The sequence below is a fragment of the Parasteatoda tepidariorum genome, chromosome 5 (genome assembly GCF_982258835.1).
Source record: "Parasteatoda tepidariorum strain Cologne lab strain chromosome 5, Ptep-v5.0, whole genome shotgun sequence".
In the NCBI taxonomy this organism is placed as follows: Eukaryota; Metazoa; Arthropoda; class Arachnida; order Araneae; family Theridiidae; genus Parasteatoda; species Parasteatoda tepidariorum.
In genome coordinates, this window is record NC_141759.1 from 49,673,903 (window position 1) to 49,701,830 (window position 27,928).

General features: G+C 29.4%; 1 protein-coding gene and 1 long non-coding RNA gene across 15 annotated transcripts in view; one reads left to right on the forward strand and one right to left on the reverse strand.

Moving 5' to 3' along the window:
- LOC107447641 (uncharacterized) overlaps positions 1-27,928 on the forward strand; it is a 143,776-nt gene that overhangs the window by 67,699 nt on the left and 48,149 nt on the right. For 2 of the 14 annotated variants that reach the window (XM_087163869.1, XM_087163883.1), the window contains 23 exons: positions 2,353-2,499; positions 5,315-5,461; positions 5,624-5,770; positions 5,922-6,068; positions 6,231-6,377; positions 6,529-6,675; positions 6,839-6,985; positions 7,147-7,293; positions 7,450-7,596; positions 7,761-7,907; positions 8,070-8,216; positions 12,488-12,550; positions 14,687-14,743; positions 15,410-15,466; positions 15,652-15,708; positions 15,865-15,921; positions 16,102-16,158; positions 16,347-16,403; positions 16,584-16,640; positions 16,843-16,899; positions 21,589-21,810; positions 24,051-24,173; positions 25,774-25,893. In XM_087163869.1, the coding sequence (XP_087019995.1) occupies positions 2,353-2,499; positions 5,315-5,461; positions 5,624-5,770; positions 5,922-6,068; positions 6,231-6,377; positions 6,529-6,675; positions 6,839-6,985; positions 7,147-7,293; positions 7,450-7,596; positions 7,761-7,907; positions 8,070-8,216; positions 12,488-12,550; positions 14,687-14,743; positions 15,410-15,466; positions 15,652-15,708; positions 15,865-15,921; positions 16,102-16,158; positions 16,347-16,403; positions 16,584-16,640; positions 16,843-16,899; positions 21,589-21,810; positions 24,051-24,173; positions 25,774-25,893 (2,601 nt within the window). The remainder of the gene's footprint in view (positions 1-2,352; positions 2,500-5,314; positions 5,462-5,623; positions 5,771-5,921; positions 6,069-6,230; positions 6,378-6,528; positions 6,676-6,838; positions 6,986-7,146; positions 7,294-7,449; positions 7,597-7,760; positions 7,908-8,069; positions 8,217-12,487; positions 12,551-14,686; positions 14,744-15,409; positions 15,467-15,651; positions 15,709-15,864; positions 15,922-16,101; positions 16,159-16,346; positions 16,404-16,583; positions 16,641-16,842; positions 16,900-21,588; positions 21,811-24,050; positions 24,174-25,773; positions 25,894-27,928) is intronic. The other 12 variants (XM_087163870.1, XM_087163871.1, XM_087163875.1 and 9 more) reach the window with 12 other exon arrangements.
- Positions 18,035-20,581, reverse strand: LOC147809330 (uncharacterized). Its single transcript, XR_015433533.1, has 3 exons — positions 20,410-20,581; positions 20,198-20,308; positions 18,035-18,375 (listed from the first exon to the last, which is right to left on the reverse strand). It is a non-coding gene; the product is annotated as an uncharacterized LOC147809330 (long non-coding RNA).

Here is a 27,928-nt window from a genome sequence, read left to right on the forward strand (position 1 = left end):
TTAGCATACCTAAAGACAACTTTATTTTCTTACGAAATAATCCTTAATGCATGTTTGTGTTTGTTTTTGCCGACGTATTTCAAAAAACAGTTTTTTCCAGTTCATTTAAATGGGATAAGGGAGTTTCAGAAGAAGAATTAAATTGTAAATAGTCACGAATAGTGTCTAATGCTTCTAATACTGCTGTGCGATTTGGAGGAACTTTATCATCCTCCACGTTCTCATCCTCCATTTCATTAGCGATGTCATCAATGTCTCTTAATTTCGTTGTTAATAAATTATTATCAAAGGCAATAAATTCATTAAAAGAAACAAGTTCGTTTGATACAGCTTTCCATTCGTTATCCCTAAAATCGATATCCCAATCTTCTTCAATTTCGCTAACTTGATCTATAAATTCATTTTCATCTCAAAATATAAATCCAGCTTTTTTGAAGCAATTCCTTATGCAGGATTGTCCAATGCTTCTCCATGCAGTGCATACTATATTCATGGCATCCAGAACTAAAACCTTTACGTCGGCTGCTGCTGATTTGCCTGTTTCCAGTTCTGCTAGATATCGACGAATCAGTGTTTTTCTATAATGGACTTTCAAGGAATGGATAATACCTCAATCCAAAGGTTGTAACTTGCACGTGCAATTTGCAGGAAAAAACACTACTTTGATGTGTTGAGAAGTTGGTAAGTCTCGTGGATGCGCTGGACATTGATCCATAAAAAGGAGGAGTTTTCTTTTTTCTTTTTCCATTTTTTTCTCAAATGCATGAAGAAAAGGTAAAAAAAATTTTGAGGTCATCCATGCTGCTTTATTGCTTAAGTACTCACAGGGAAGTCGCCTTATTTTTTTAAAACAGCGAGGTTTTTTTTATTTGCCAATAATAAAAGGGGAATGTTTCTCTGATCCATCTGCATTACAACATAATAAAATGGTTAATTGTTCTTTACTGTTTCTTCCACCGTGGTAGGGTCCCCCCTTAAATGCCAATGTTGTCTTAGGCATCATCCTGAAAAACAAACCAGTTTCATCACAATTAAAAATGTCCTTTGGTTTGTATCCTTTAATTAAAGATTTTAATTCATCTTTTCATTGCTCTACAGTCTTTTCGTCCACGCTAGCACTTTCACCAGATATTGTACGAGTTTCTAGGCCATGTCGGATCGTAAATTTCTCTACCTATCCATGTGAAGCTGAAAAATTTCCAATTTTCAAAGTTTCTGCGAGATGAACAGCTTTTTGCCTAAGTAATTCTATATTAACCGGAATGTTAGAAGCACGAGCCTCTTTAAACAATTGCAATAAAACACTTTCCAGTTCTTGAAACTTTCCATCTTGAATACGACTTCTCTTCGAGGATTTAATTCCACATTCCCGTTGAGCAGCAACAATTACATCCTTTTTTTTAAAAATCCCTTTTAAAGTTGATTCAGGAATTTTAAAATGATCAGATAAAGCTTTTTTAGTCGTTGATGGATTTTCTTCAAATCTCTTAATGATATCCGCTTTAAAAGATAAGCTCAATTTCGTTCACTTTGCCATTTCGTTAAGAGACAAATCTTAAATGCTACACAAGTTTAAGTTAGATATAAATGAACAGTTCTTCACAAAACATTTGAGTTTTATGGGAGAGGGTGAAACGTCACATGATTAATTTCTAAGGAAAGTACTTGACGTCATAATATGCTGCACAATAAGTTGTTTGATTATTAGTGTCACAGAACAGACCACCTACTTTTATGTACTTGAGATGTCCATCTGACTGCAAGTAAGTGATAGCGGTCTCTTTCATCTTTCGTATTCCAGGTGTCTTTTTTTCTAGAAGACAGCAAGGGAGTAAAACTAACCTCTGGGCCAGAGGAATTGTCATTTTCTTAAAGATAAATGGGCTTTCATTGTTGTGCGTGTAACAGATAAGACACCCTATTCAAATATGTGGAAAGAATGTCTTTCTAGAACAGCCAAAATGTGAAGGTCACAGGGGAAAGAAAAGGGAGCTTTTCGATAGAATTTAACAACATATTTCTTTTTATCTGTAACAAGGATTGCTTATTTGCTTCAATTTTTAATTAGAAACCTTTCTCTTTTAAAAAAAAGAAAAAAGGGGGGAGAAGGAAAAAAGTGTTTAAAGGAAGAAAAAAATTAAAATGTTAGCCTAAAATTTCGGCGCGTAATTGAAAAATTAATTTTTAGAGCGGTGCATAAACGAAAGATGATTATCATTATTTTCCTACCTAATGTACCGGGACTTAGAAAAATCGTCGTATAAATGAAAAAGGCGCATAAAAGAGGTGGTGCATAAGTGAGAGGTCACTGTATTTCCCATATCACAAATGAAATTTTTTATTGTATTTCAGCTAAAACTGGATGCGAGGACTACGGAGGGAAAGAGGCATGTCAAAAGAAAGGAAAATTCTTTACTTGCAATAATGACAAACTAAATGCCTCCAAATACTCGTGCGACTGTCTCCCTGGGTACAAAATGGAGAAAGAAAAATGCATTGGTAAGTTTTACTGTTTCTTAACGACATTCCCTTTGGATAATTTGCCATAGAGAAGCCTATGGTAATCTATGGCTACCATAGAAATTTGTATGGCAAGATACCATACGCCTATGGTTACCATAGAGATTGGTATGGCACAACCCCATAAGCCTATGGCTGCCATAGAAATTTGTATGGTAAGATACCATACGCCTATGGTTACCATAGAGATTTGTATGGCAAACCCCCATAAGCCTATGGCAACCATAGAAATTTGTATGGCAATATACCATAGGCCAATGGTAACCATAAAGATTTGTATGGCAGTATACCATAAGGAAAAGCTAATCTAAATCCCCACCAATGAAACAACAACTCCAATGGAGTCCTCAAAAACATCTTCTAAAAGAAAGCAATATTCATTCTTCACTCCGAAGTTAATTAAATTCAACATTTAATCCCACAAGGCATTCCTGGTGAGTCTTTTCCGGCCTCCGGTTGGCCAATTTTTCCATTTTTGAGTGTTTTAAATCCGATGTTCCATTGATTTAAGCTTGGAGTATCAGACAGCGATATTAACGTGTCATCCACTACAAGTGGAATCTTTCGCTAACTTTGGCGACTTATTTTAATATTTTTTCAATCTCATTCTTGGTCAAAAACATTTTATTGTAAACGCCTATGCGATTATCTATCTGAATTTTATAAGTTTTTAATTTCCGGCGGTCTGGTACTTTTATTATATGTATCTTTTCAAAATATGTCGCGATTGGGTATAGGTTTTCGCTATGTTAAATTTTTCCATTTGTTAACGCTGACTTTGTACACTTTAATTAATATCTCGCTGTTTATATTTTTATCTAAATTTTTTATAGTTCTTTCTCCCAACTGTTTCTGATTGAACGACATCTTTCTTTTAATTTTATCCCCCTTATATTAATTTTATTTTTCCTGATTTTATATAATGTCACTCCACTTTTCCATTATTAATGGTGTTCTATTCCCCATAGTAATTTGTAAACAATTTTCATGATGAAAAACGCAGTTAAGTGCTTATCATCAAGCCAGATCCATCATTTCTTTAATAATTAAATTTTTTTAATTCTTTTAAATTGTTCGGTGACAATTTCATTTTATTGCTGTCATATATCAATATCAAAGTCAGTGTTATCAATAATGTTAGTCAATATCAAAGTTGATTTTAATTCCACTTAGATTCTTGCAATGCTTTTTTACATTATCTTACATATGTTAGGGCTTCATATTTTTATTTTGTGTTTAATTTTTGCTTGCCATTAAATTGTTTTTTACCATGCCTCTGTGTTTTACTATCCTACAACTAATATTTCTTAAGTATCCACATATATTTGTACAATGTTCTGTGACATGTTTATACATAGCTTAGGGTCATCACTTAACTAGATTTGCTGGATTACTGGTTGACAATTGTTTTGCTTCAATATCATCAACTGGACAGTCCCTGGCCATATCATCTGCTGCTGTAACCAAAAATGTTTTTAACAATTTAATCTTTCCTTAAGTTTACATTTTTTTCGTCATAGTGATTCCCTATACCCAATTAATTTTTATTTACTATCCCTGACCAAGCGTAAATTTGTCAATAACAATTATTAATTTCACCAATTTTAATCATGTCTTAAACATGTTTTGTATTTACCAATGTTTCTATATTGCGTCCTCTTTTCTAATTGTGCTTAACACAACTCAACATAAATTTTCTGAGTTTTATATCCCTCACTAGAAGGGGATGAAGTAATTTAGCCTGTTTTCTATTCTTAGCTTTTTATAGTCTAATGCCATCTTTTTTATAAAATTTTGTTCACATACCACCACTGGTTGCATCGTTACATATGCGGCTTTTGTTCCTTTTGGTCTATTTTAAACTAATTTCGCTTCGACCACTCTTTATCTTCTGAGATTTCATAGTATTTTATTGTTTTAGTAGTCTGTTTAATTTTAAGCTTGGTATTACATATCAAAATTTTAAAAAATTTCTTATTCGCTCCGACCATCGGACCATTATTTTACTTCGCTTCCTTTTAGGTTCCTCTTATATCTGATACGCTTATCTAAACACTAATTATGATACCAATCAATCAAATTAACGTTTTTTATACTCTCTCCGACCTTCGGGCCCACTTTCTATTTTCATGTTTTTTACAGCTTTAACAAGTATTGGTTGTCTTTACTCAATATATTTTGTTTCTAATCAACATAACTAATATTTTCCCCACTCGCTCCGACCACCGGACCCATTTTCTAATGGTTAGTACTAACCGTTTAAAATTTATTTGAATAAAAAAATCATTCAGAAAGGATTCTGCAAGTAAAACGGGGGAAGTTTATCAAAGAAATTTTTAAAAAAAGCTTCCTGGATATATATTTTTTCTACAATTATTAGGTTTTGCATTTTCAATATCCATTGCGAAAGATTCTTGTAAGTAACAATTTTTTGATGCAAGGTAAAATATCAACAACAAATGTTGCCATAGCTGTATGGCAAAGGTGTACCATAGCCTATGGAAAAATATTTCTTCATAAGCTGTAGCACATCTTAGTTTTATCGCAAAATTTTGCCATACTTATGTGGCAAAAGTGTATGGCAAAATTTTACCATAGGCAAAACCCCATAGGAATATCCTACGGCATTTTTTTATGGCACTCCTATGGCAAATTTTCCTAAGGGTTAATATTTTTAGAAGTAGGGGAAAAAGAGTAACTTTATTAATACAGGAAAGAAAAAAATGTCAATTCATATTTCTTACAAAAAATGTTTACAACTATTTCCCATATCACAATTTTTATTGTATTTCAGTTAAAACTGGATGCGAGGACTACGGAGGGAAAGAGGCGTGTCAAAAGAAAGGAGAATTCTTTACTTGCAATAATGACAAAGTAAATGCCTCCAAATACTCGTGTGACTGTCTCCCTGGGTACAAAATTGAGAAAGAAAAATGCATTGGTAAGTTTTAATGTTTCTTAACTACATTAATATTTTTAGTAGTAGGGAAAAAAGAGTAACTTTATTAATACAGGAAAGAAAAGAATGTCAATTCATATTTCTTAAAAAAAATGTTTACAACTATTTCCCATATCACAAATGAAATTTTTTATTGTATTTCAGTTAAAACTGGATGCGAGGACAACGGAGGGAAAGAGGCGTGTCAAAAGAAAGGAAAATTCTTTACTTGCAATAATGACGAACTAAATGCCTCCAAATACTCGTGCGACTGTATCTCTGGGTACAAAATTGAGAAAGAAAAATGCATTGGTGAGTTTCACTGCTTCTTAACGACATTAATATTTTTAGAAGTAGGGAAAGAAGAGTAACTTTATTAATACAGAAAAAAAATGTCAATTCATATTTCTTAAAAAAAATGTTTACAACTATTTCCCTTATCACAATTTTTATTGTATTTCAGTTAAAACTGGATGCGAGGACTACGGAGGGAAAGAGGCGTGTCAAAAGAAAGGAGAATTCTTTACTTGCAATAATGACAAACTAAATGCCTCCAAATACTCGTGCGACTGTCTCCCTGGGTACAAAATGGAGAAAGGAAAATGCATTGGTTAGTTTTACTCTTTCTTAACGACATTAATATTTTAAGTAGTAGGGAAAAACGAGTAACTTTATTAATACAGGAAAGAAAAAAATGTCAATTCATATTTCTTAAAAAAAATGTTTACAACTATTTCCCATATCACAAATGAAATTTTTTATTGTATTTCAGTTAAAACTGGATGCGAGGACAACGGAGGGAAAGAGGCGTGTCAAAAGAAAGGAAAATTCTTTACTTGCAATAATGACGAACTAAATGCCTCCAAATACTCGTGCGACTGTATCTCTGGGTACAAAATTGAGAAAGAAAAATGCATTGGTGAGTTTCACTGCTTCTTAACGACATTAATATTTTTAGAAGTAGGGAAAGAAGAGTAACTTTATTAATACAGAAAAAAAATGTCAATTCATATTTCTTAAAAAAAATGTTTACAACTATTTCCCTTATCACAATTTTTATTGTATTTCAGTTAAAACTGGATGCGAGGACTACGGAGGGAAAGAGGCGTGTCAAAAGAAAGGAGAATTCTTTACTTGCAATAATGACAAACTAAATGCCTCCAAATACTCGTGCGACTGTCTCCCTGGGTACAAAATGGAGAAAGGAAAATGCATTGGTTAGTTTTACTCTTTCTTAACGACATTAATATTTTAAGTAGTAGGGAAAAACGAGTAATTTTATTAATACAGGAAAGAAAAAAATGTCAATTCATATTTCTTTAAAAAAAATGTTTACAACTATTCCCCGTATATCAAATGAAATTTTTTATTGTATTTCAGTTAAAACGGGATGTGAGGACTACGGAGGGAAAGAGGCATGTCAAAAGAAAGGAGAATTCTTTACTTGCAATAATGACAAACAAAATGCCTCCAAATACTCATGCGACTGTCTCCCTGGGTACAAAATGGAGAAAGAAAAATGCATTGGTAAGATTTACTGCTTCTCTCCGACATTAATATTTTTAGAAGCAGGGAAAAAAGAGTAAATTTATTAACACAGGAAAGAAAAAATGTCAATTCATATTTCCTAAAAAAAATTTTTACAACTATTTCCCATATCACAAATGAAATTTTCTATTGTATTTCAGTTAAAACTGGATGCGAGGACAACGGAGGGAAAGAGACGTGTCAAAAGAAAGGAGAATTCTTTACTTGCAATAATGACAAACTAAATGCCTCCAAATACTCGTGCGACTGTCTCCCTGGGTACAAAATTGAGAAAGAAAAATGCATTGGTGAGTTTTACTGCTTCTTAACGACATTAATATTTTTAGAAGTAGGGAAAAAAGAGTAACTTTATTAATACAGGAAAGAAAAAAATGTCAATTCATATTTCTGAAAAAAAAATGTTTACAACTATTTCCCTCATCACAGTTTTTATTGTATTTCAGTTAAAACTGGATGCGAGGACTACGGAGGGAAAGAGGCGTGTCAAAAGAAAGGAGAATTATTTACTTGCAATAACGACAAACTAAATGCCTCCAAATACTCGTGCGACTGTTTCCCGGGGTACAAAATGGAGAAAGAAAAATGCATTGGTGAGTTTTACTCTTTCTTAACGACATAAATATTTTTAGTAGTAGGGAAAAACGAGTAACTTTATTAATACAGGAAGAAAAAAAAATGTCAATTCATATTTCTTAAAAAAAAATGTTTACAACTATTCCCCATATATCAAATTAAATTTTCTATTGTATTTCAGTTAAAACTGGATGCGAGGACTACGGAGGGATAGAGGCGTGTCAAAAGAAAGGAGAATTCTTTACTTGCAATAATAACAAACTAAATGTCTCCAAATACTCGTGCGACTGTCTCCCTGGATACAAAATTGAGAAAGAAAAATGCATTGGTGAGTTTTACTCTTTCTTAACGACATCAATATTTTTAGACGTAGGGAAAAAAAAGTAACTTTATTAATACAGGAAAGAAAAAAATGTCAATTCATATTTCTTAAAAAAAATGTTTACAACTATTCCCCGTATCTCAAATGAAATTTTTTATTGTATTTCAGTTAAAACGGGATGCGAGGACTACGGAGGGAAAGAGGCATGTCAAAAGAAAGGAGAATTCTTTACTTGCAATAATGACAGACTAAATGCCTCCAAATACTCGTGCGACTGCCTCCCTGGCTACAAACTAGAGAATGAAAAATGCATTGGTAAATTTTACTGTATCTTATCGATATTAAGATTTTTAGTATTAGGGAGAAAGAGTAACTTTACAAATACAGGAATGAGGAAAATAAGAAATCATATTCCCTAAAGAAAATTGTTTACACCTCTTTCCTATATAGCCAATCGACAAAGAAAAATATGTATCTAAAAATATATATTTTTCTCAATGAATTTTTAATTACTTTGCAAACATTGGAATAGAATTTTTAGTCATAGTTTACTTTATTTATATATTTACTCTTTCATAGTTATGTATGGTACTAAGATGCAGGCATTTATTTAGTCTACGTTCTTGGGCATGAATTATTTTTTATCCTGTACTAGAATATTTTTTTCTAAAAAATGCAAGAAAAATCCTGTTTTGGTATTCTGTGTGATATTTCGATGATTTAAGCGTATAGTAATAGTTATGAAAAATTCCTCTTCCCCATTAAAAGTAAACAAGATTTTAGAACGTAAAACGCCTTCTGTCGGGGATATTCCTTTCTTAGAAAGGAACGTAACTGTGTGTCATTCTTTTCCTCGATATATCAAACCAATGAAAATTTATTCATCCCAAGTTCCATTGCCATGCGAAAATTTAATCCAAATTTTATCGTCTTTCTTACCTTATATACTGCTTTTTAAAATGCGCATTTTTTTGGGTCGAGAACATTTTATTGAATTTTATTAGCTTTTTTTGCCAGTAAATTCCCTGTAAAAATTTTCTAATTTTTTTTTCTCCTAAAACCTTATTCTTTCTGCAAATGTTTGGGAATTCAGTTTTTTCTGTGTTAATATTGAGCCCAAATCACAAAGCAATCTGATATAAGAAAGAATTGACAATTACTTAATCAATTACGAGTGGTATGAGAGCAGCAGGGAGTAGGAGAAGGATCTTGTTTCGGAAGGAAGAACTTGTATACTGCATCGATCTAGTCAGTTGGTGAAAAAACAATATAAAGATAAACAACGGAGGATAAACAGTGTGCAAAATACAAGCAATACACTCAGATATCTTTTATCGGTCATTCTGACGGCTATGTTCATTGTAGGTAAATCGCCAAATAATGTTCTCATTATGTAATCTTAAAAAAGTTTACTTAAGTGCTTTTGAAGATTTCAAAAACTTAAAAAGCCACGTAAGTTAATTTTGCTTGCATGATTATTTTATGACATAGCACCTCTCAAAATTAATTATCTCCAAAAATGATCATTCCGATCACTCTAATGTTAATTATTTTTTATAGTTTATATCAGGTAAACTCAATGATCAACATGAGCTTGTTTGCTTTGGCTGACCGCGTCATCAAATTAATATTTTTTAAGTTTTCTGAAACCAGAGGCTTTTTTTTTGGTATATTTTCTTATTTGTCAAAGTTATTATAATTATTTTACTTTTAAAACATATATTTCTGTAAATCTAATGATTTTAAAATCAATCATAATTCAAATTACCTCTATATATTTTGTTCTGATCAGCAGAATTAATAGATAGCTCTAAATCGTTCAAGAGAAGGGTGAAATATCAAAAACCTATTATTGACGACAATGATACATATTAAATTTTTGTAAAAGGTACTAATTGGAATAAATATATTAAGTTTCATACAAAACTGCAGAAGTAATGGAGAAATGCTAAATTAATTTTGATAATAGTTACTAACTGATAAAAATAATACTGTAAAAAAACTATTGTGGCACTAAAAAGCAAAATTAATGTTGAAACGGTACTTATTCGTTCAGGAGAAAAGTAAAATATTTTTTTCCTTTTTACTATTTATAAAGCCAATGATACTTAATTAATTTTGGTAATAGGTACTAATTAAAATAAACCTATAAACTGTAAAATAAGAGCCAAAATTAATGTAGAAATGTTCTAATTCGTTTAGGTAAAACGTAAAAAAAATGTCATTCTATTATTGACGATTATGATGCTTAATTAATTTAGGTAATAGATACTCAATGGATTAAAGAACTAGCTATGTACTGAAAAGAAAAATTAATGAAGAAACGGTACTAAATCATTTAGGAGGAGCTTTAAACATCACTATAATATTATCGAGGCCAACGATGTTTGATTAATTTTGGCAATAGGATCTTTTGGTAATATGCAATTTTAATTGCTACCAAATATATTAATATAGGTACAATTAGTATATTTGGTACCTGTTAAGACAGCAACAATACTGTACAGTTTTAATTTAAATACTGTTTTTATGCTCCCTCGAAAGGGAAAATCGCTTGTTCGTTGTTATTTTTGACTATCATGAGTTGGCCTTGAGCAGTACCATCTTGCCAAACTATTTTAAAAGCAATAAACCTTTATTTTATTATTATGAAATATATTTTTAATACTCATGCATTATAATACTCATTTAATATATTCAATGTGATAAACTTCTAATAATCTAATAACGTAAAGCCACCGGAAAGGATTAGTTTTGTGCCATTTTTGATTTCCAAAGCTTACATAAAATTATTTTTTGGGGAGAAATAATTTTAAAAATTTGAATAGAATTTGAATTTGTATATATAAAATCCATGTCTCTTACCACCTGAATGTTTTTTTCAATATTGTTAAATATCATTATTTTCAACATAAAATAGTCTAGAGCGCGTTAATTAGAAATAGAAAGTGTTTTTTAAGTAAAATACTTCGATGTATTTTTTATAACACTAAACAAGCATTTTTTACTTCAATTTTTCTTCGCATTAAGTTTATTTCATTCTTTTATTTGTAAAAAAATCGCAAGGAAAATATATTTTTGTTTATTAAAAAAAAAGGTTTCAAGATTTTTTTTATAGTGAAATTAAAAAGTTTCTTGATCTCAGTTTTTTTCCTTGAAATATTTTTTTAATAAACATTAAAAAATCTCAAAATGTTTTTTTAGCATAATTAAAAGGTGAATTGTAAGTATGCGAACAACTGAAATAAATTTACAGGAATATTATTTATTTTCCGTACATTTTGCCTTATTTTACGCAGAAGAGTTTTGTTTTTCTATCATAGGCGAATCTATTATCCGTATTACTACGTCATTATGAATTTTTTTTCATTTTGTTGATAAGTTTTGGTATCTCATGTACTCATTATCTAATGCTTGAAGCTGCATATTATAATTGTTCATCTTCATATTTAGCACGCCTTTTTTTTTCTTGCTCCGAATTAAAAAGGAAAAGCGAATCCTAGACTAGCATCAGATTTAATGCTTCATTTTTAAATATATTTTATTCCATATTTCCCTTTCAGTAGTAGTGTATAGAATTCGTCTATTACTACCTTTGTTTTTTTTTAGTCTGAGCTTAATGAACCAAAAGCCAATTAAATACTTAATGCTAAAAAATCCTTATCATTCAAAAAGTTTCATTTTGTTAAGTGACTTGCAATAGTGCTTAAACGTTACTATTGATTTCTCAATATATGAGCAACATTTTAGAATTATACGTTAACACTTTGTGCCACTCACAAGACATAGAACTGTTGATGTTCAAGGAATATTTTTAAATAAAGGTTCACATTTACTTCACTTTCGGACAATAAAAATACAACTGTTTAATATATAAAATCCATTTCCGTGGAAGTAGCAGAAGATATTAACGTGCGATTCTAAAATTTCGTACGCACAGAAATGTTTGTGAATGGAATTTTAACTTATTTTGTAGTTGAGAATTAACCAATCAACAAAATATGTGATTTTTTAAATTATTGTTTAAAATTTTGAGCAATTTACGGTGATTTTTAGTCTTTAGAAGGTATTAAAACAGGGTTAAATCATGCATACTTCTTAATTGATTTCAGTAGGCATTTTTTCCGACTGGCAACTTCTTTTCCCACTAGCCTGAAGACAATTTAACTATCTTGACCCACCTCTTTAGCTAAACTTTACCAAATGCATTTATATGAACGATATTATAAAGTGTTTTATTTCGTAAATAAAGGAAATAAAACTAGATATAATAAAATTAGATTGATAGAAGTTACTTTACCATGCATAATTCTTGATTATTCTGAAATAAATTTATTCTCCTAAACCGAGAATCTAATTTACATAAATTTTGCGCTATACTAAAGTTATGCAGTTTCTTTTCTACTTATAGCACGCGAATAAATAATTAAATCATATTAAATTTATAACAATTTCTTAATTATCTGTCTTTAGTTTGCTGATATTTTTTTGTATTGGATGAATTTGAAAATAAATTAAAATGCCAATGCAATTTCAATATTTTATTAGATAATCTATAAGTGCATAAAACAACATAAATTTTGTAGTTGATGCATCATCTTCAACAGCGGGAATCAGCGAAAACCCGACAAACATAGTCACAACTAAGAGTGAGTATTGAAAATTAAAATACATTGTGTATTTAAAGATTGAAATAAAATTTTTCTATATTTTAAGATATTTCAAAGTGTTCATTATTCCAGTGATTGCGAAATGAAAATCTTTGTTCTTAGGACTAAATAAAAAGAAGTTTTAAAGCAATTGTGTTGGTCTTTAACATTTAGAAATTCACAATATATCTTATTTTTGAGTATATCAAACACAGCAGATTTAGTATATTTATTATCCAAATCTCGATACAAAAGGAATTCTGCATTAGTTTAAATTGAAAAATACGTAAAAGAGCAAAAAATCAAGAATACAAGTTCAAGTTTAGAGAGCAGTCTTATTGTTATCTCTAAGTTAAACTGCGAGCTGGGATGGATGATTCCTGATAAAAAAAAATTTAAATATCCAATTGAAAAAAAACTGCTCAAGATATAACTTCTCTTTTTGGAGAAACTTCGCTGACTCATGAGTTGAGACCTTAGGTGTAAACTTCACTTATTTTAAAATAAATGTGAAATTCTAATCATTTTTAATTTTCAGATATATGGAATCGCTACTGGATCTTCGTAATTCCTGATCACATTTAGAATAAATACTTATAAAACAGTTCTTAAGACATTTAAAGTAGGTTATGCATCAGTAAGAAACTACTGAAATCCAAACTAAAAACACATTATTCTTCTTTGTAAACACATAAAAAGATATATTTTAGATTCAAAAAATGCTGTGATGTCTGTGTGAGTCAAAGAAAGTTATTCTATCTTGCACAAGCTCTTAGATTGCCAATTTTTTTTATTTGCTGAAATATTTTAAGATGCCTTCTATTGAAATATAATCCCCTTAGTTTTATGAGGCAGCAGGGCAGAGGAAAAAAATTAATGAATCATGCATGTTGGAAAAAAAATATCCAAACACAAATTAGCAATGACTAACTAACTTTCTCTCCCACAAAATATAATGATAATAATAAATAAAAATAAAGATAAACCTGCCAAAAAAAATGCATACGTAAAAAATAAGAAAAAGGTAGAATTTCGAAACAAAATCATAGCTCTTAATCTTCTGATATATCCACGTATGTTTATATTAAGCATGAGATATTTAATGCTGCTTATAATGTACTAAATCATGGCAAATAGTAACAGAAATATTATTCCAGTATTCTATCGCGGCAACCATAAATTCGACCACAGAATAAAAATTTTTTTATGTATTTATAGGTCAGGGAAAATTACAGTCCAAACCTCGACAAGCATCCTTTTATGCAAAAATCACTACTATATAAATTATGCGATGTAAATGAGACGCTTTTCTGCACGCTTAATTTTAGAAAATATGATTTGGCAATAAATAAATTCTTAGAATTTCAAGAGGGTGGGTAGTCTCTATGTGGCAAGACAGTTAAATGTTTTATACTGCAAAAGTACATTTACTTAAGTCATTAGTCGTCCAAATAAGCAAATATATGCCAAGCGGAGTTCTTACTGAAGTTTTCACTTACTCCCTTATAAAAAAAACTTAAATTTCAATATGTTTTTGTATCTAACTTGTATTTCTTATAAAACTTTAATACATTTAAATCCCAAGTAAATTTCAACCCAAAATCTTTAAAATAAATTAAATTGAATTAGCAGACATTTAAAATTGATAACTAGATAAGATTACCACGAATGTTGGTTCTTGAAAGTTTCATACATATATGTATAATAGTTTGGTATGCTTTAACGTAGGATTTTTATTAAATAATCCATTTAGAATGTTTTACATTTTTTTTTTAGATCAATACAAAAAATGTGTGCCAAGTGCAGTAAATTTGAAGTTTGGAATACCAGTTTTGTATTAAACACAAATTGCTTTTGTAAATGTAATATTATATTAAAATAAACACTTCACTGAATTACAAATTTTTTACTGAAACCATGTTCCCCAAAAACCATGTTACCAAAATGGTTTTTGGGAATTGATGTACTAGAATTAAAAGAAACCCTTTTTTATTAAATTGTTAGTAAAAATTAGACTTTCCAAAAAATCAAATTTACGAATAAATATTAAAATTTTTTACATTTTCCTTATACTAAATATCTAGTACTTTCATCTAATATCTTAACATCTAATGATTCTTTTTTACAAAATTGCAGGCCCTACTACACCTATGAAAGTTTCAACAAAACAACCTTTGAAATCCTCAACAGCAAGTAAGTAAAATTGGCAGATTGGAAAATTTCAAAGCAATCGCACATGCTACACTCTATTATAAAATTGAAATAAAATGGAATAAAAACGTAACATATATTACGTAACATAAATTACACCCCTTTACACAATATACATTAAACTGATTTTCAAAACACAATACCTGATATCTTTTAATTACTATATTGAAGGGCCTAAAATTTCTCTGAAAGTTTCAACAGAACAACCTTTAAAATCTTCTACAAGTTAGTAAAAAAGAAACAATTTGAAAGTTTCTCATAAATTACACTTACACATCAAAGAATAAATATAAAATGAAAAAAAAAAGAACGGAATGACAACTTGACTTATATGTATTGCATCTTAAAACAGTTAATAAAAACTGGTTTTCATAGTACAATATCTAATATATTTTATTTACTAAATAGCAAGCCCTACTAATACCTTGAAAGCTTAAACAGAACCACCGTTAATATCTTCAAAACTGGTGAAAACAAATGGAAAAGTTTAGAAATTTTACAAAACATTACATATTCCATAACCTATTATAGGTTAAAAACGAAGAATGAATTAAAAACGTAACTTATATGCATTGCATTCCTAAATAAGTTAGCACAAACTGGTTTTTAAAAAACAATACCTTATATTTTTCATTTACCAATTCACAGGTCCTACTACTACCTTGAAAGTTTCAACCGAACAAATTTTGAAATCTTCAACAACAAGTAAGTAGAAATAATAAAGATTAGAATGTTTCAAACAAAATATACTTTCCATATCCTATTATAAAATAAAAACAAGGAATAAAATAAGAAAGTTACTTATATGTTGAACATCCCTAAATAAGATAACGTAAAGTGATTTTTAAAACACACTATATAATTCAATATTATTATTTACTAATTCGCAGGTCCTACTTCTACCTTGAAAGTTTCAACAGAACAACTTTTGAAATCTTCAACATCAAGTAAGTAGAAATGAAAAAAATTAGAATGTTTGAAAGAAACTATACTGTCCATATTCTAGAATAAATTGAAAACGTGACTTACATGTATTAGATCTCAGAATTAGATAACGTAAACTGATTTTTAAAACACACTTTATATTATTTATTAATTCGCAGGTCCTACTTCTACCCTGAAAGTTTCAACAGAACAACTTTTGAAATCTTCAACATCAAGTAAGTAGAAATGACAGAGATTAGAATGTTTCAAAGAAATTGCACATTCTATGTCCTATTATAAAGTGAAAACAAAGAATAAAATGAAACTTGATTTGCATGTTTTGCATCTCAAAATTAGCTAATGGGAAATTATTTTTTAAGCACAATGTATATTATTTATCATTTATTAATTCACAGGTCCTACTTCTACCTTGAAAGTTTCAACAGAACTACCCTTGAAATCTTCAACATCAAGTAAGTAGAATCGACAAAGATTAGAATGTTTTAAAGAAACTATACAGTCCCTATTCTATTATAAAATGAAAAAAAAAAGGAATAAATTGAAAACGTGACTTACTTACAAGTATTAGATCTCTAAATAAGATAACGCAAACTGATTTTAAAAACACACTATATATTATTTATTGTTTAATAATTCGCAGGTCCTACTTCTACCTTGAAAGTTTCAACAGAACAATTTTTGAAATCTTCAACATCAAGTAAGTAGAAATGACAAAGATTAGAATGTTTCAAAGAAACTGCACATTCAATATCCTATTAGAAAATGAAAACAAAGAATAAAATGAAACTTGATTTACATGTTTTACATCTCTAAATGAGCTAACGTAAACTGATATTTAAAACACATAATATAATTATTGTTATTTACTAATTTGTAGTTCCTACTTCTACTTTGAAAGTTTCAACAGAACAGCCTTTGAAATCTTCATCATCAAGTAAGTAGAAATGACAAAGATTAGAATGTTTCAAAGAAACTGTACATTCTATATCCTATTATAAAATGAAAACAAAGAATAAAATGAAACTTGATTTACATGTTTTGCATCTCAAAATAAGCTAACGTAAAATTATTTTTAAAGCACACTATATATTATTTTTCATTTATGAATTTATTTATTATTATTTACTGATTCGCAGGTCCTACTTCTACCTTGAAAGTTTCAACGGGACAGCCTTTGAAATCTTCAACAGCAAGTAAGTAGACGCAACAAAGATAAAAAGTTTCAAAGAAATTACTCATTCCATATCCAACTATAAAAGGAAAACAAAGAATGAAATTAAAATTTGACCTGTTGGTAATTTTATTGAATGAATGTAATGTAATTTTGCTTGTCCTTTTCACAAAGATATTTTCTAGATATATTTCTTTTACTTCATTTACAAACCTTAGAAATGAGTATGGCGAAAGTTGAAAGGCTTGGTAAAACGGCTGAATACTAGCTGATGCCGGTCTATCTGAAACAAACCACATGATATTAATCATATTCATTGGATAATAATATTAAATCACATAGTTTATCCCACATTTATAAATAAATCATGACTGTATTCATAGGTCCTTATTTATTTGTTTTTTATTTAACTATGTTTTCGAGTGACGTTATTGCCTAATTTAAATTGAAAGAATTTGTTCAGAGTATTTCTGAGCCCTATTCTTTAAAAATGATTAAAAACCTTTTTCCAAGATCAATCTTTATTCTCTCTACAGCAGCAATAACAACTGTACATTATAATTCTACAACTAGTGAAACTGTAGAATAGTTCTGAGGATATGTATTACTCACTTCAGGTACAATGCAATGATTGGTTAATTCATAGGCTTCTCCCAAGTCACACCGGGCAAAGAACTTATACGCTTCGCGTAAAGAAGGGAAACTTCCTATACTATCAATGTTAAGTCGTAAGGATCTTTCCCCCAACTTGGGCGCTGAAGGTGTAATGCAGGAAAGCCACCGTTAAGAGCGATTGAAGAACGGGCGCAGATCATTTGATTTTCACCCAATGCACTCATATTTTCTCCGTTAATTATAATCGGATTCGATTTTGCTTTTAAATTCTTTTTCAGTTCACAAATTTAGCAGGATTTTAATTTATTTTAAAGTAGTAAATATTTATTTAACAAAAGTAATTTATATTAAAAGATAAAAATTCATTAAAACTTTAAAAAATTGAGTAAAATTTATTTCCCCTTGGAAAAAAAAAACTTTTTCGCTTTGTTAATTTTTCCATGTGTGTATATGTATAAGAAATGTGCGATATAAAAATAAAAATTTTCAATTATATATATACTTAGAGTTTTAAAGAAATAAGCAAGACACTTGTTGCAGAATTTGTTTTATCTTTATTAAACGTATCTAAAAATATTCTTTTTGGTTATATATTTTAAGAATATACTTTTCAATAAAATAAAAATTACACAAATAAAATTGTATACATTTTATACAATAAATAAATATTTGAGCAAGTTTATGAAATAAAATAACATAAAATTAAAAAGATGCAATATTGGTTCATTGGAACTGCACTAGGAACAAGTCTGCATTATTTTTGATACATAATCTTTAATTTTGGAATGTCTTGAACACAATCTACATCTGTTATGTAGTCAGTCTGTCAGTATCAACATTCCGTAACGATACAATTTTGCTGGCCTCTAATCATTTCGTGCACCTAATAAAAAAAAAAAAAATCACACAGTAAGATTAAAGTGCTAATATGACATAAGAATGCTGTCTAATTCGAGAACGGAACTTAAAATGTATGGCATTAATAAATTATATGTATTATTTTTCTTAAGTATTAATATTTTATTAAATAGTTTTAAAAAAGCAGGCAGTGTTTAAGGAAAATATTTAGAAAGGAAATTTAATAACAAAACAATTCATTGGGGGATTAAATAACAAAATCAATTAAATTTATGTTTTAGTGGCAGTATCATCTTCATAGCATGCAGGGGCCCAGGGCACAAAAATATTTTAGACCTATAATGTGTCGTAATGCTTAAAAACAAACTAAAAAACAACTTCACATACAAAAAATAAATCATTTTTAAGATACAGTCCCTGGCCAAATTATTAGACGCACTTTAAGATTCTATGTAAAATTATAATTATCAGGTACAGCTTTACTATACAGCTTTATTGTTTTTACGTAGCTGAAACCGGTTTTCACTTCTTTACGTTAGTGTATCAGTTGGTTAACAATAAAATGAAATACGTTAAAAGTAAATACAAATAGGAGGTGAATGAAAAATCTCCTGAATAAAAATCTATTTGTATGTTTAATTATAAAAGTATTAACATGTATATTAATACTTTTATAATTAAATACATTATATTAATAAATTGACGCGTATGTTTAATTATAAAAGTATAGTATGTAAACTCGTGCAAATCATGTCATTATTAAAAAACTACAGTGCGTCTATTAATTTGACCTAATTATTATAATATTATAATATAGTACCTGATACAGTAAATAATCTGTATTTTTATTACATTTTGTCGAATTTATATTACATATCGCCTAATTTAACCAATTGATACACAAACGTAAACAAGTACAAACCGGTTTCAGTAGCGTAAATACAATAAAGCTGTGTAGTATCACCTGAGTAATTAAGATTTTACATAGAATCTTATAGTGCGTCTAATAATTTGACCAGGGACTGTATAATGCATTAATTTTAACTAATTTTGATTACCACAAAAACTCAAATAAAGTACTTTTAAACTATGCATAGTTTAAAAAAAATTGATACGCTAACCAGTTGTAATCCTCATATAATAAAATAAGAAAAATAGTTTTCGGTTGACTTTTTAAGTTTTCTTGGTGATAAACTACTCCAATTATTGGTGTTTGATAATCAATCACCATTTGTAGAAAAAATATGCATACTCTATGAAAAAAATTTTTAAATATATAAGGTAATGTTTTTAGTCTTAAATTCTTTTTAATGCAATTTTTCAAAAAAGTACGATTCTCTAGGGCCCCCTGAGAAAATGGGGTCCCCGGGCATTGCCCTGTGTGCCTATAAGTAAAGACGGTACTGTTTGCTGGACATTTAGAGCTAACAGACAAATAAAATATATATATCTACTATAAACCACTCTATAAATATTATATGAATAAAAAGTAACAATTTTTACACTTAACACTATTTAAATAATTTCATATATGTAATGAACTTTCAAAAATTTAAAATGTCAAATTTATAGATCTTTTTCACATTTCTTGAAAAACATTTAAATTTTTACTTAGTTATATACATAAATTTCATTTGTAAATATTTAATTCCGATCAAAAAAGATAAACGCACTTATGGAATTATACAGAATTTAAAAACCAAATGAAATTAAATTAAAGTCAGACACTATAAATTAGTCACACATTTAGTTACAATTCTAAGTCTGTCTTATCTAATAGGTTCATATAATCAATCATTGAAAAATAATTTACCGAAATCTTCGAAAATGCTTAACTATTTACTTACATTTCGATATTTTGAGGAAAGCGAAACAATTTCAAATTTGGGTAACCCGCTCTATTTACATTGCAGTAAGCACATCTATCATAATTCTTTGCTTTGCGCACAGAAGAATCACTGAAAAATATTGAAAGAAAAAAAGAGGATTAGAATCTGAATCAAAATTGAAAACAAGGAGAAAAAATCAACAGAAGATAGGTTATACAAAGCGCACTTACTTGTTAGGGATAATTGTCAAATTAACGTCCGCCATTGATTGATTTCTCATGTGCTTCTCTCTCCAAACTCTCCTTCCAAAACTAAGGATGATAATGCGCATGCGCTGCACTGTGCCCCTGGAAACAAACTTCTCCGCCATACACGAAGCGCTGGCATTGTGCCAAATTTTGTTACGACTTTCGCGAGTTTCCCATCTTTACACTTGGGGTCACCGGTCAGTTCTGTATAAAATATTTTCAGAGATAAATGAACCGAGGGTTAGAATTTTATTACTAAAGTTAGTTTCTTGGTTCTTCTTTTTTGGCAAAAGAAATGTGTGTCTCAGAAAAAAAAAGAACTTCAATAAATGCAAATTTTATGTTTGGATCTAGAATGTTTATCACATAATTTAAATTTGTTGCAAAAGTATAACTATGTGATTCATGGCGTGTTTCTTGATATAAATTATTTTCATAGCTTGTTCTTCTACTGTATTGTATCGAAAAACTGAGAAAAAGTTTGAGAGTAAATTTTAGTAAATTTTGCCAATAATTTTTATGCTACAAAGTTTTCAAAAAAAACAACATTTGTGCTAGAAAATAATTTCTTTTTAGTTACTGAAACAAAAAAAAATTAAAGATTATAAAATTTAATGAAGTATATAACAATTGCAACCGACGTTCATGAATAGGAAAAATATCTCCATTCACATTTTTGTCAGAAATCTTATAAATTTTGTACAAGCTATGTTGTGTAATAATTTGTAAGTCTGAAAGTTACTTATACATTTAAGCACAAAAGTAAAAGCATATTTAGTGTCTAGTAATGTATTTTGGCAAAAAATATACATATTCCAGCATCAAGATATAAAATTTATTTTTAAAAAATTTACTTATATTTAGCATGCTATCTAATCTGATACAAAGTGGCATTTAAGCAAAAACCTGTTCCAGTTTCAAGTTATCAGGAAAACTATTTATTCTAAGGTCAAGATAAATTTAAGAAAATATCTATTCTCAGGTCAAGATATATTAAAATGATGTTTAATACATAAACGTATTTAGCTAAATATGAATCTTGATAATGAGCTCAAAGTAATTTCCTTGCTTTTTTCAAAGTTATTATCTTGATAATGTTGATTTCTTAAAGCTATCTTGCTTATATGCTTCAGCAAAGCTTATCAAGAATTTTTATTACAGTTGACTCATGCAACTCAAATCCTTGCAAATACGGAGGCACTTGCGTGAATAATGGACAGGACTACACCTGTATCTGCTCGTATGGCTTTATGGGAAAAGACTGCGAAAATTGCAAATTAGAATGTGGAGGTGCTGCATGCGGCTATGATTTAATTTTAAAAGAAGGATACTGCAAATGCAAAGAAAACCAGCGCTTTGATATTGCAAAGAAAGCGTGCATAAGTAAGATGTAGTAAAAATAATTAAATTAGTACCTTTATTCATATAATATTCAGCACATTCCATCAAATTATGGGAAATAAATACCAAGGCAGTTTTCTAAAATAAATTAGTAAAATGTTAATTATGACATGGTTACCTTTTTTCAGAATAAAGAAAGAATTCTAAGATTTATAAGGAGAGTGAAAATTGCTTAAATAAATGAGGGCATAATAATTAGCGAAGCCAATTTCATAAATTAAAATCTATTTTCCGTATAACGTTGAGATGAAAGTTCTTTCTCGCAGAAATGTGAAAAAAATGCATTTAATTTATGGTGGAAATAAAGTTCCTCTAGAAAAAGATGTTAGAGAAAAACATCTGTCTCTCAGAACAAAAAATAGTGCGTGGAGTCCCTCCGCGCGTAAAAGTGAAAAAAGGAAGGGGTAAAAATTGATTTTTAGTGAAATCATATTGTTTCTTTAAGGCAAACTTTATTAACAATGCTTACAACTCACAATTGATCGCATCTTCTAATTATCATTTTCGAGTTTAGAAATAGCCAAATCTATAACATTTACAATGGGATTATGATAACTAAAGTAAGATACGAAATGTTTGAGTTCTATTTTTTCAATATTTCTTGCAAAAACTGCATCAATGGTAGTTACCCGTTTGGTTGTTGGAACATTCTTACCATTTATCATTTCCAATCCAAATTTGTCTATAAGGAAGGTTAATAATGCTTCAGGTAACGAGAAATTCACATTAAAATCTCCTGCAAGGATCACAGGCCGCTCACAATAATCAATTTTTTCACCAGTAACGTCTGCCAGAGCTAGTGAACCTGCAGTGGATAGTGGCAATAAAGATTTTGCAATAAATAATTTAATATCCTTCATGGCTGCATTTGGTGAAATATAAATGGCAATTAGAAAAGAGAAAACCAAACAATGAATTGATTTTCAAAAGAGACGTACCTTGACATAACCTTAAATCCGTCGCATTGTCCGTGGGATTGTTTTCACTAATTTTTTACAATTGTTATCCACTAAATTTGAAAATAAAAAATACTATCCTATTAAATTATATGTGTATCTAATCAAACTAAAATATTTATAGAAAAACAATACTTTTATGACTTTTATTATTTTTATGCTAGTGAGAACCAAAACAGTACGGAAATGAATGAGGGAAAACTGGATCCTACCATGTGATTTCGCGGCCAAAAAAAATGTAGCGGTAAACGTTTAACGCAACCTTGTTGGAAGTCACATAAGAAGTATCATTTCAATAAATCTAATTTGACATAAATCACCAAATACAATTTTTATCTGGTAAAAAGGCGGCAAAAGCAAAAAATTAATTAATTGAATCTTATTAAAATAAATAAATCATGCATTGTTTGCTTATTGATACTCGTATATTTTAGTCTAGAATTATGAATATGATGTTGATTTTAAACTTAAGTTTTAGGAATATGAAACACAAACTCTCAGTTAAACCAATGTTTTCTCCAAATTATGTACATTATGTTTTGATTTATTTACATTTCAATGCTACTTGAAGCCTACATTTGGAATATATAAAAAATAGATTTTAACTGCAATCACAATTATTAATTTCATTGTTTAGAGACACACGTTTTTATGTAAATTATACTAACATAAACAAGTAAAATGCGAGATCAAAACGGTAAAAGAATGAAAAGAAACATATATGTGAATTAGGCAGTATACATAGAGGTTAAAAATTAGATTAAAAGATTAAAGCAACGATAACATGTTTCTAGCCAATCTTCGTTGATAAAACACATATTTCTCTTGAGTTAATTATTTAGCATTGCCAAAACCTATGAGAGAACTTTCATTTTTTAAATTGCCTTCATAAATCAATAAGCATAGTCATAACACAATTCTGGAACAGTTTGTTTTGTATATGAACTGTTCGCTTGCAATCTGTCATTTCCGACTAACATATAATTTCGTTTGTTTGAGCTTTTTGTATCCAACACAAAAAGGAAAATATAAGTTTTGGGGACAATAAACGCCTTAATGTTTTATAAAATATGAGCAACACAAATGTAAAATATTTTTCTTGCAATATATGAGTGTTGTTTAATTAATTTTTAAGTATTTGAAAAATTTCAATTCAGTACACCCAATGTATTAGTTGTAGTACTTTAATGCATTTATAAAGATGTGTTATGTCTCATATATATTTAAAATATTGCTTTCATTATATTTCAATCTTTTATACAATAGATCTAGATAAATGTGAACAGAAATTTCTGAATGGAGAATGTCGGAAGGTTCACGAAATTTGTGTAAAAGGAACGTGCAAATGCGAAGACAATTTCTCATATAATAAAGACAAAACATGTAGAGGTAAGCATATATCTATATTTTAAATGTAAATCCTCTTGAAAATATTTTTCACTATATAACATAAAAATATTATATTTTTCGAACAGCAATAACGAAAAATAAAAAATAATACACTATTTAAGAAATTCTAAAAACAACACTCAATAAAATGCAAAGGGATTTGAAAGATCTCTACTTTAGCTCCATGGAATATATACTTACGAAATGTCGATATTTATTTTTACTATGAACTTGAAGTAACGTTACGCACTTTTTTAATCTATAATGCATGCGTAGGTCATACAAAAACGTCACATAATTATTTTAGACATAAAAATTAATAGACCTTAAAGTCAGGTACTGTATAGAATCATTAAAAAAGCAACTTACATTTCTATAAAAATATACAATAATCAGTAAAAAAATTATTTCAGCAATAAAAAATATCTAAACTTAAAAATCATAACGAGACATTGATAAACAAAATTCATGTATGAAAATAATGACAAACCACCATTATTAATAGTTAATTATAATTGGAAAATGAATAAACGGCAGCCATTTCAGAATTTTTCTCATCAACAGAAATCAATATTTAGAATATCAATATATAGTTGGGTAATCATTCAATATATAGCTAGGAGTATCAATATATAGTTAGGTTACAATTCGTTTTTCTTTCCCCAGCCAAAAGACAACAAACTTCGCCAAAGTACAGCGAATTGTTTATGTTCAAATTAGAACTTTAATTATAAAACTGTAATTCATTTCTAATACGTTTACAAATTTTTTTACAAGCAATACTTTCTTAGGGAGAAAACTAATATTTTCTCAAGACATTTATGATCTATTCGGCATATAATAGCATAAATAACTTGATGAAAGTATCAAGTAAAGCTATCGTAATTTGTAAAATCGAATTATTCCACAAAATAAATTATTTTTTAACATTGTATTTGTGCATAAAAGATACTTTGAACAGTTTAGAATAATTTTGAAAACAAAGGGGGGAATGTACACGAAATTATGAGATCCCGCTCGATATAAATACCTTATCGATCACTCCAAAGTCTACGAGAAAAAGTTTCTTTTGTTCTGTTTGGGTAAATTTTGACTCTCGACCAATCAGAAAATGTTACACATATGTCTTCACTTTCTAACGAAGTTAGATGGAAGTAACTCCAGGTTTATATGAACCTAGTGTTAAATTCGTATCCGCCAACCATCACTTATATTCGAACCCGGGTCACCTAATTAAGAGGCGAGTGGACACTCCTCTGAGCCACCACCACTGTCCAAATTTGTAGAGAGATCAATTTAATGTCCAACGTCATGTGCAACGTTTATGGATTCCGGATCTGTCGGAAGAAAGCCTGGCAAAGTCGGTCATAAGACACAGCAGTAAGCGAAGATCAGTATTTGTGGATTGCTGTCAGGCTTGACATGGATGCTACAGATTCTCAGCTCTCTCTCTTTCTCTCTCTCTCTCTCTCTCTCTCTCTGAACCTCTATATGAACACAAGAAGTCGAGTTTCTGATAAGTTTAATATTAAGAATTAGCTAATAAGCTTAAAATTTCTAAACTACTGTAAAAATATTGAGTATTTTTCGTTTATTTCAGCTGATTTCTGCAAAAATAAAATCTGTAAAGAGAACGAGGTTTGCAAGGAGACACCTAACGGGGATGCAATATGTGTATGCAAAGATGGTTTCCACTTGAATGACAAAGGCTGTGAAAAAAGTAAGTCGAACCAGATTGAAAATTAATCTGGAAATTTAATGTTTTCAAAATTATGTTTTCTATAATGGAACTTATAGATAGAACTGAAATAACAAAATATAGATAACTAACAGAAACCTCATGGCACCGACTTCACCTAGCTACTAAAATTCATCACTAAATTTTTAGACAGCAAATTCTTTTTCGGTGAGATAAGAAACAATTGAATCGATGAATCCGAAAACCTGTCATCTCCACTTTTTTCCAAAATTGAGGTTCTTGAATTAAGTTTAGCTGACGTAGATACATAGTAAATATATAAAAAAAATCATGTCTCCCTACTTTCCTACCTGGTAAAGTATATTTTGTGCAGTTAAATCTCAATTTAGTTCAAAAACAGGCCATATCCTGGAGATGACCTGTTCTCAGAATAAACTTCGCCAAATGGCTGCCGTTGTTGCAAGTGAAATTGTTCTCATAACCTAACAATTAGTTACTCAGATTAGGCTTTCTATATTACATGATGCTTTTTTATCACGCAATTCACTGGATAGTTCTCTAAATGGTATATGCAAGAACATAAAGAGGGATAAAAGTAACTACGGAATGTAAAGGAAGTCAGTAAAAAGCTGCTGGGCAAGGCATTTTAAGAAAAATGTGTTACCAAAATGCTACTATGGAAAAGTAAGAAAGAAGAAACAACAGCTTCAGGTGTCTCATCATAAAAATTTTTCTTATAAAAACTTTAGATATGGTGAAGTTTAAGTACCTCCGCTCAGTGCTGGTTAATGCAAATTAGTATTTACTCAGTATAAGAAAGTATCTTAAGAGTAGCACCATAACCATTTTGAAAAAAAAATGGTTTTGGAAAAGTTACCATAAACCTCAAGAAAATTGCAGGCATCAAATAATTTCTTACGACATAAATTAAACGAGATTTTGTTTTTCGATGAAAAAATGTGTACGTGGCCAAGCACAGCTAGTCATAACACGAAAAATTTTGGAATCTACATATATTTCCATGAATATGACTTAAATGTACAATCTTTATTTCATTTCTAAATGACAAATTATTAATATTTTCACTTGTAAATGCATACTATTTATTTTAAAGTTTTGTTCGAAAACCGATCACTCCAAGTTCAAATTATTGTTTTAAATTAAAAAACTAAGTGATGCTATCGCCCAATAGCAATAGAATATTCTGTAACCAGCCATATTGTAATATCAAAAAATATAATATGCGCTATATATGAAGCTGATACTTAACTATCCAATTTTTGTCGCTCCTGTAAAATAAGCTTTCTTGGAGATGACCTACATTCGAACTCATTGATTGAATTCATAAGCCTTGCATAATTCCCCTTATCAAAAAAAAATTTCCAAACTTTCAAATAAATCTTACTACCTTTCTTGTTACTATTTATAACTAATAATAAAAAGCGATTAAAAAAATTTATAAGCACTATGCTGCATATTGAAGAAAATCACTCTTGATAAATAATTCAGAATTATCAAAATTTTCCTTGATTTGACTTGTTGTTTCCTTGTTGTTACTTGTTGTTTGAGTGTTTCCTGTTCAATTAACTTTTAATCTAACTACCTTAACTTATTTGAAAGCATGAATTTCGTCAAAACATTTATACCATTGATTAAAAATGCAACATTAATGAATTGAGTGGAGAAAATGAGTTTTCTGTCAAGGTAGGAATTTAATCGTGAAATATTTCTAAGAAACCGTCTCACTAACCCCTGTACCATCCAGTCGTATGGCGAAAATAATTCTAAAATCAAATGAAACATTTTTTTGTAGAACTGCCGGAATGGACTGACACAGTGCACGAGTAAAGTAACATTCTTGTAAAGTCTATGTTTCGTTAAAAATGACTGTTGCAATGAAATGACTATTTAAAAAAAAGAATCACAGCTCAAGGATTGCTGAATCAACTAAAACAGGTCCCCATTCTCAAGACTTACCAGACTTGAATCAGGAGAAACAATAGTGATTTGAATGTTAAAATGAAAAGTTGCCAATGAAAAACGGAAAAATAGAAGA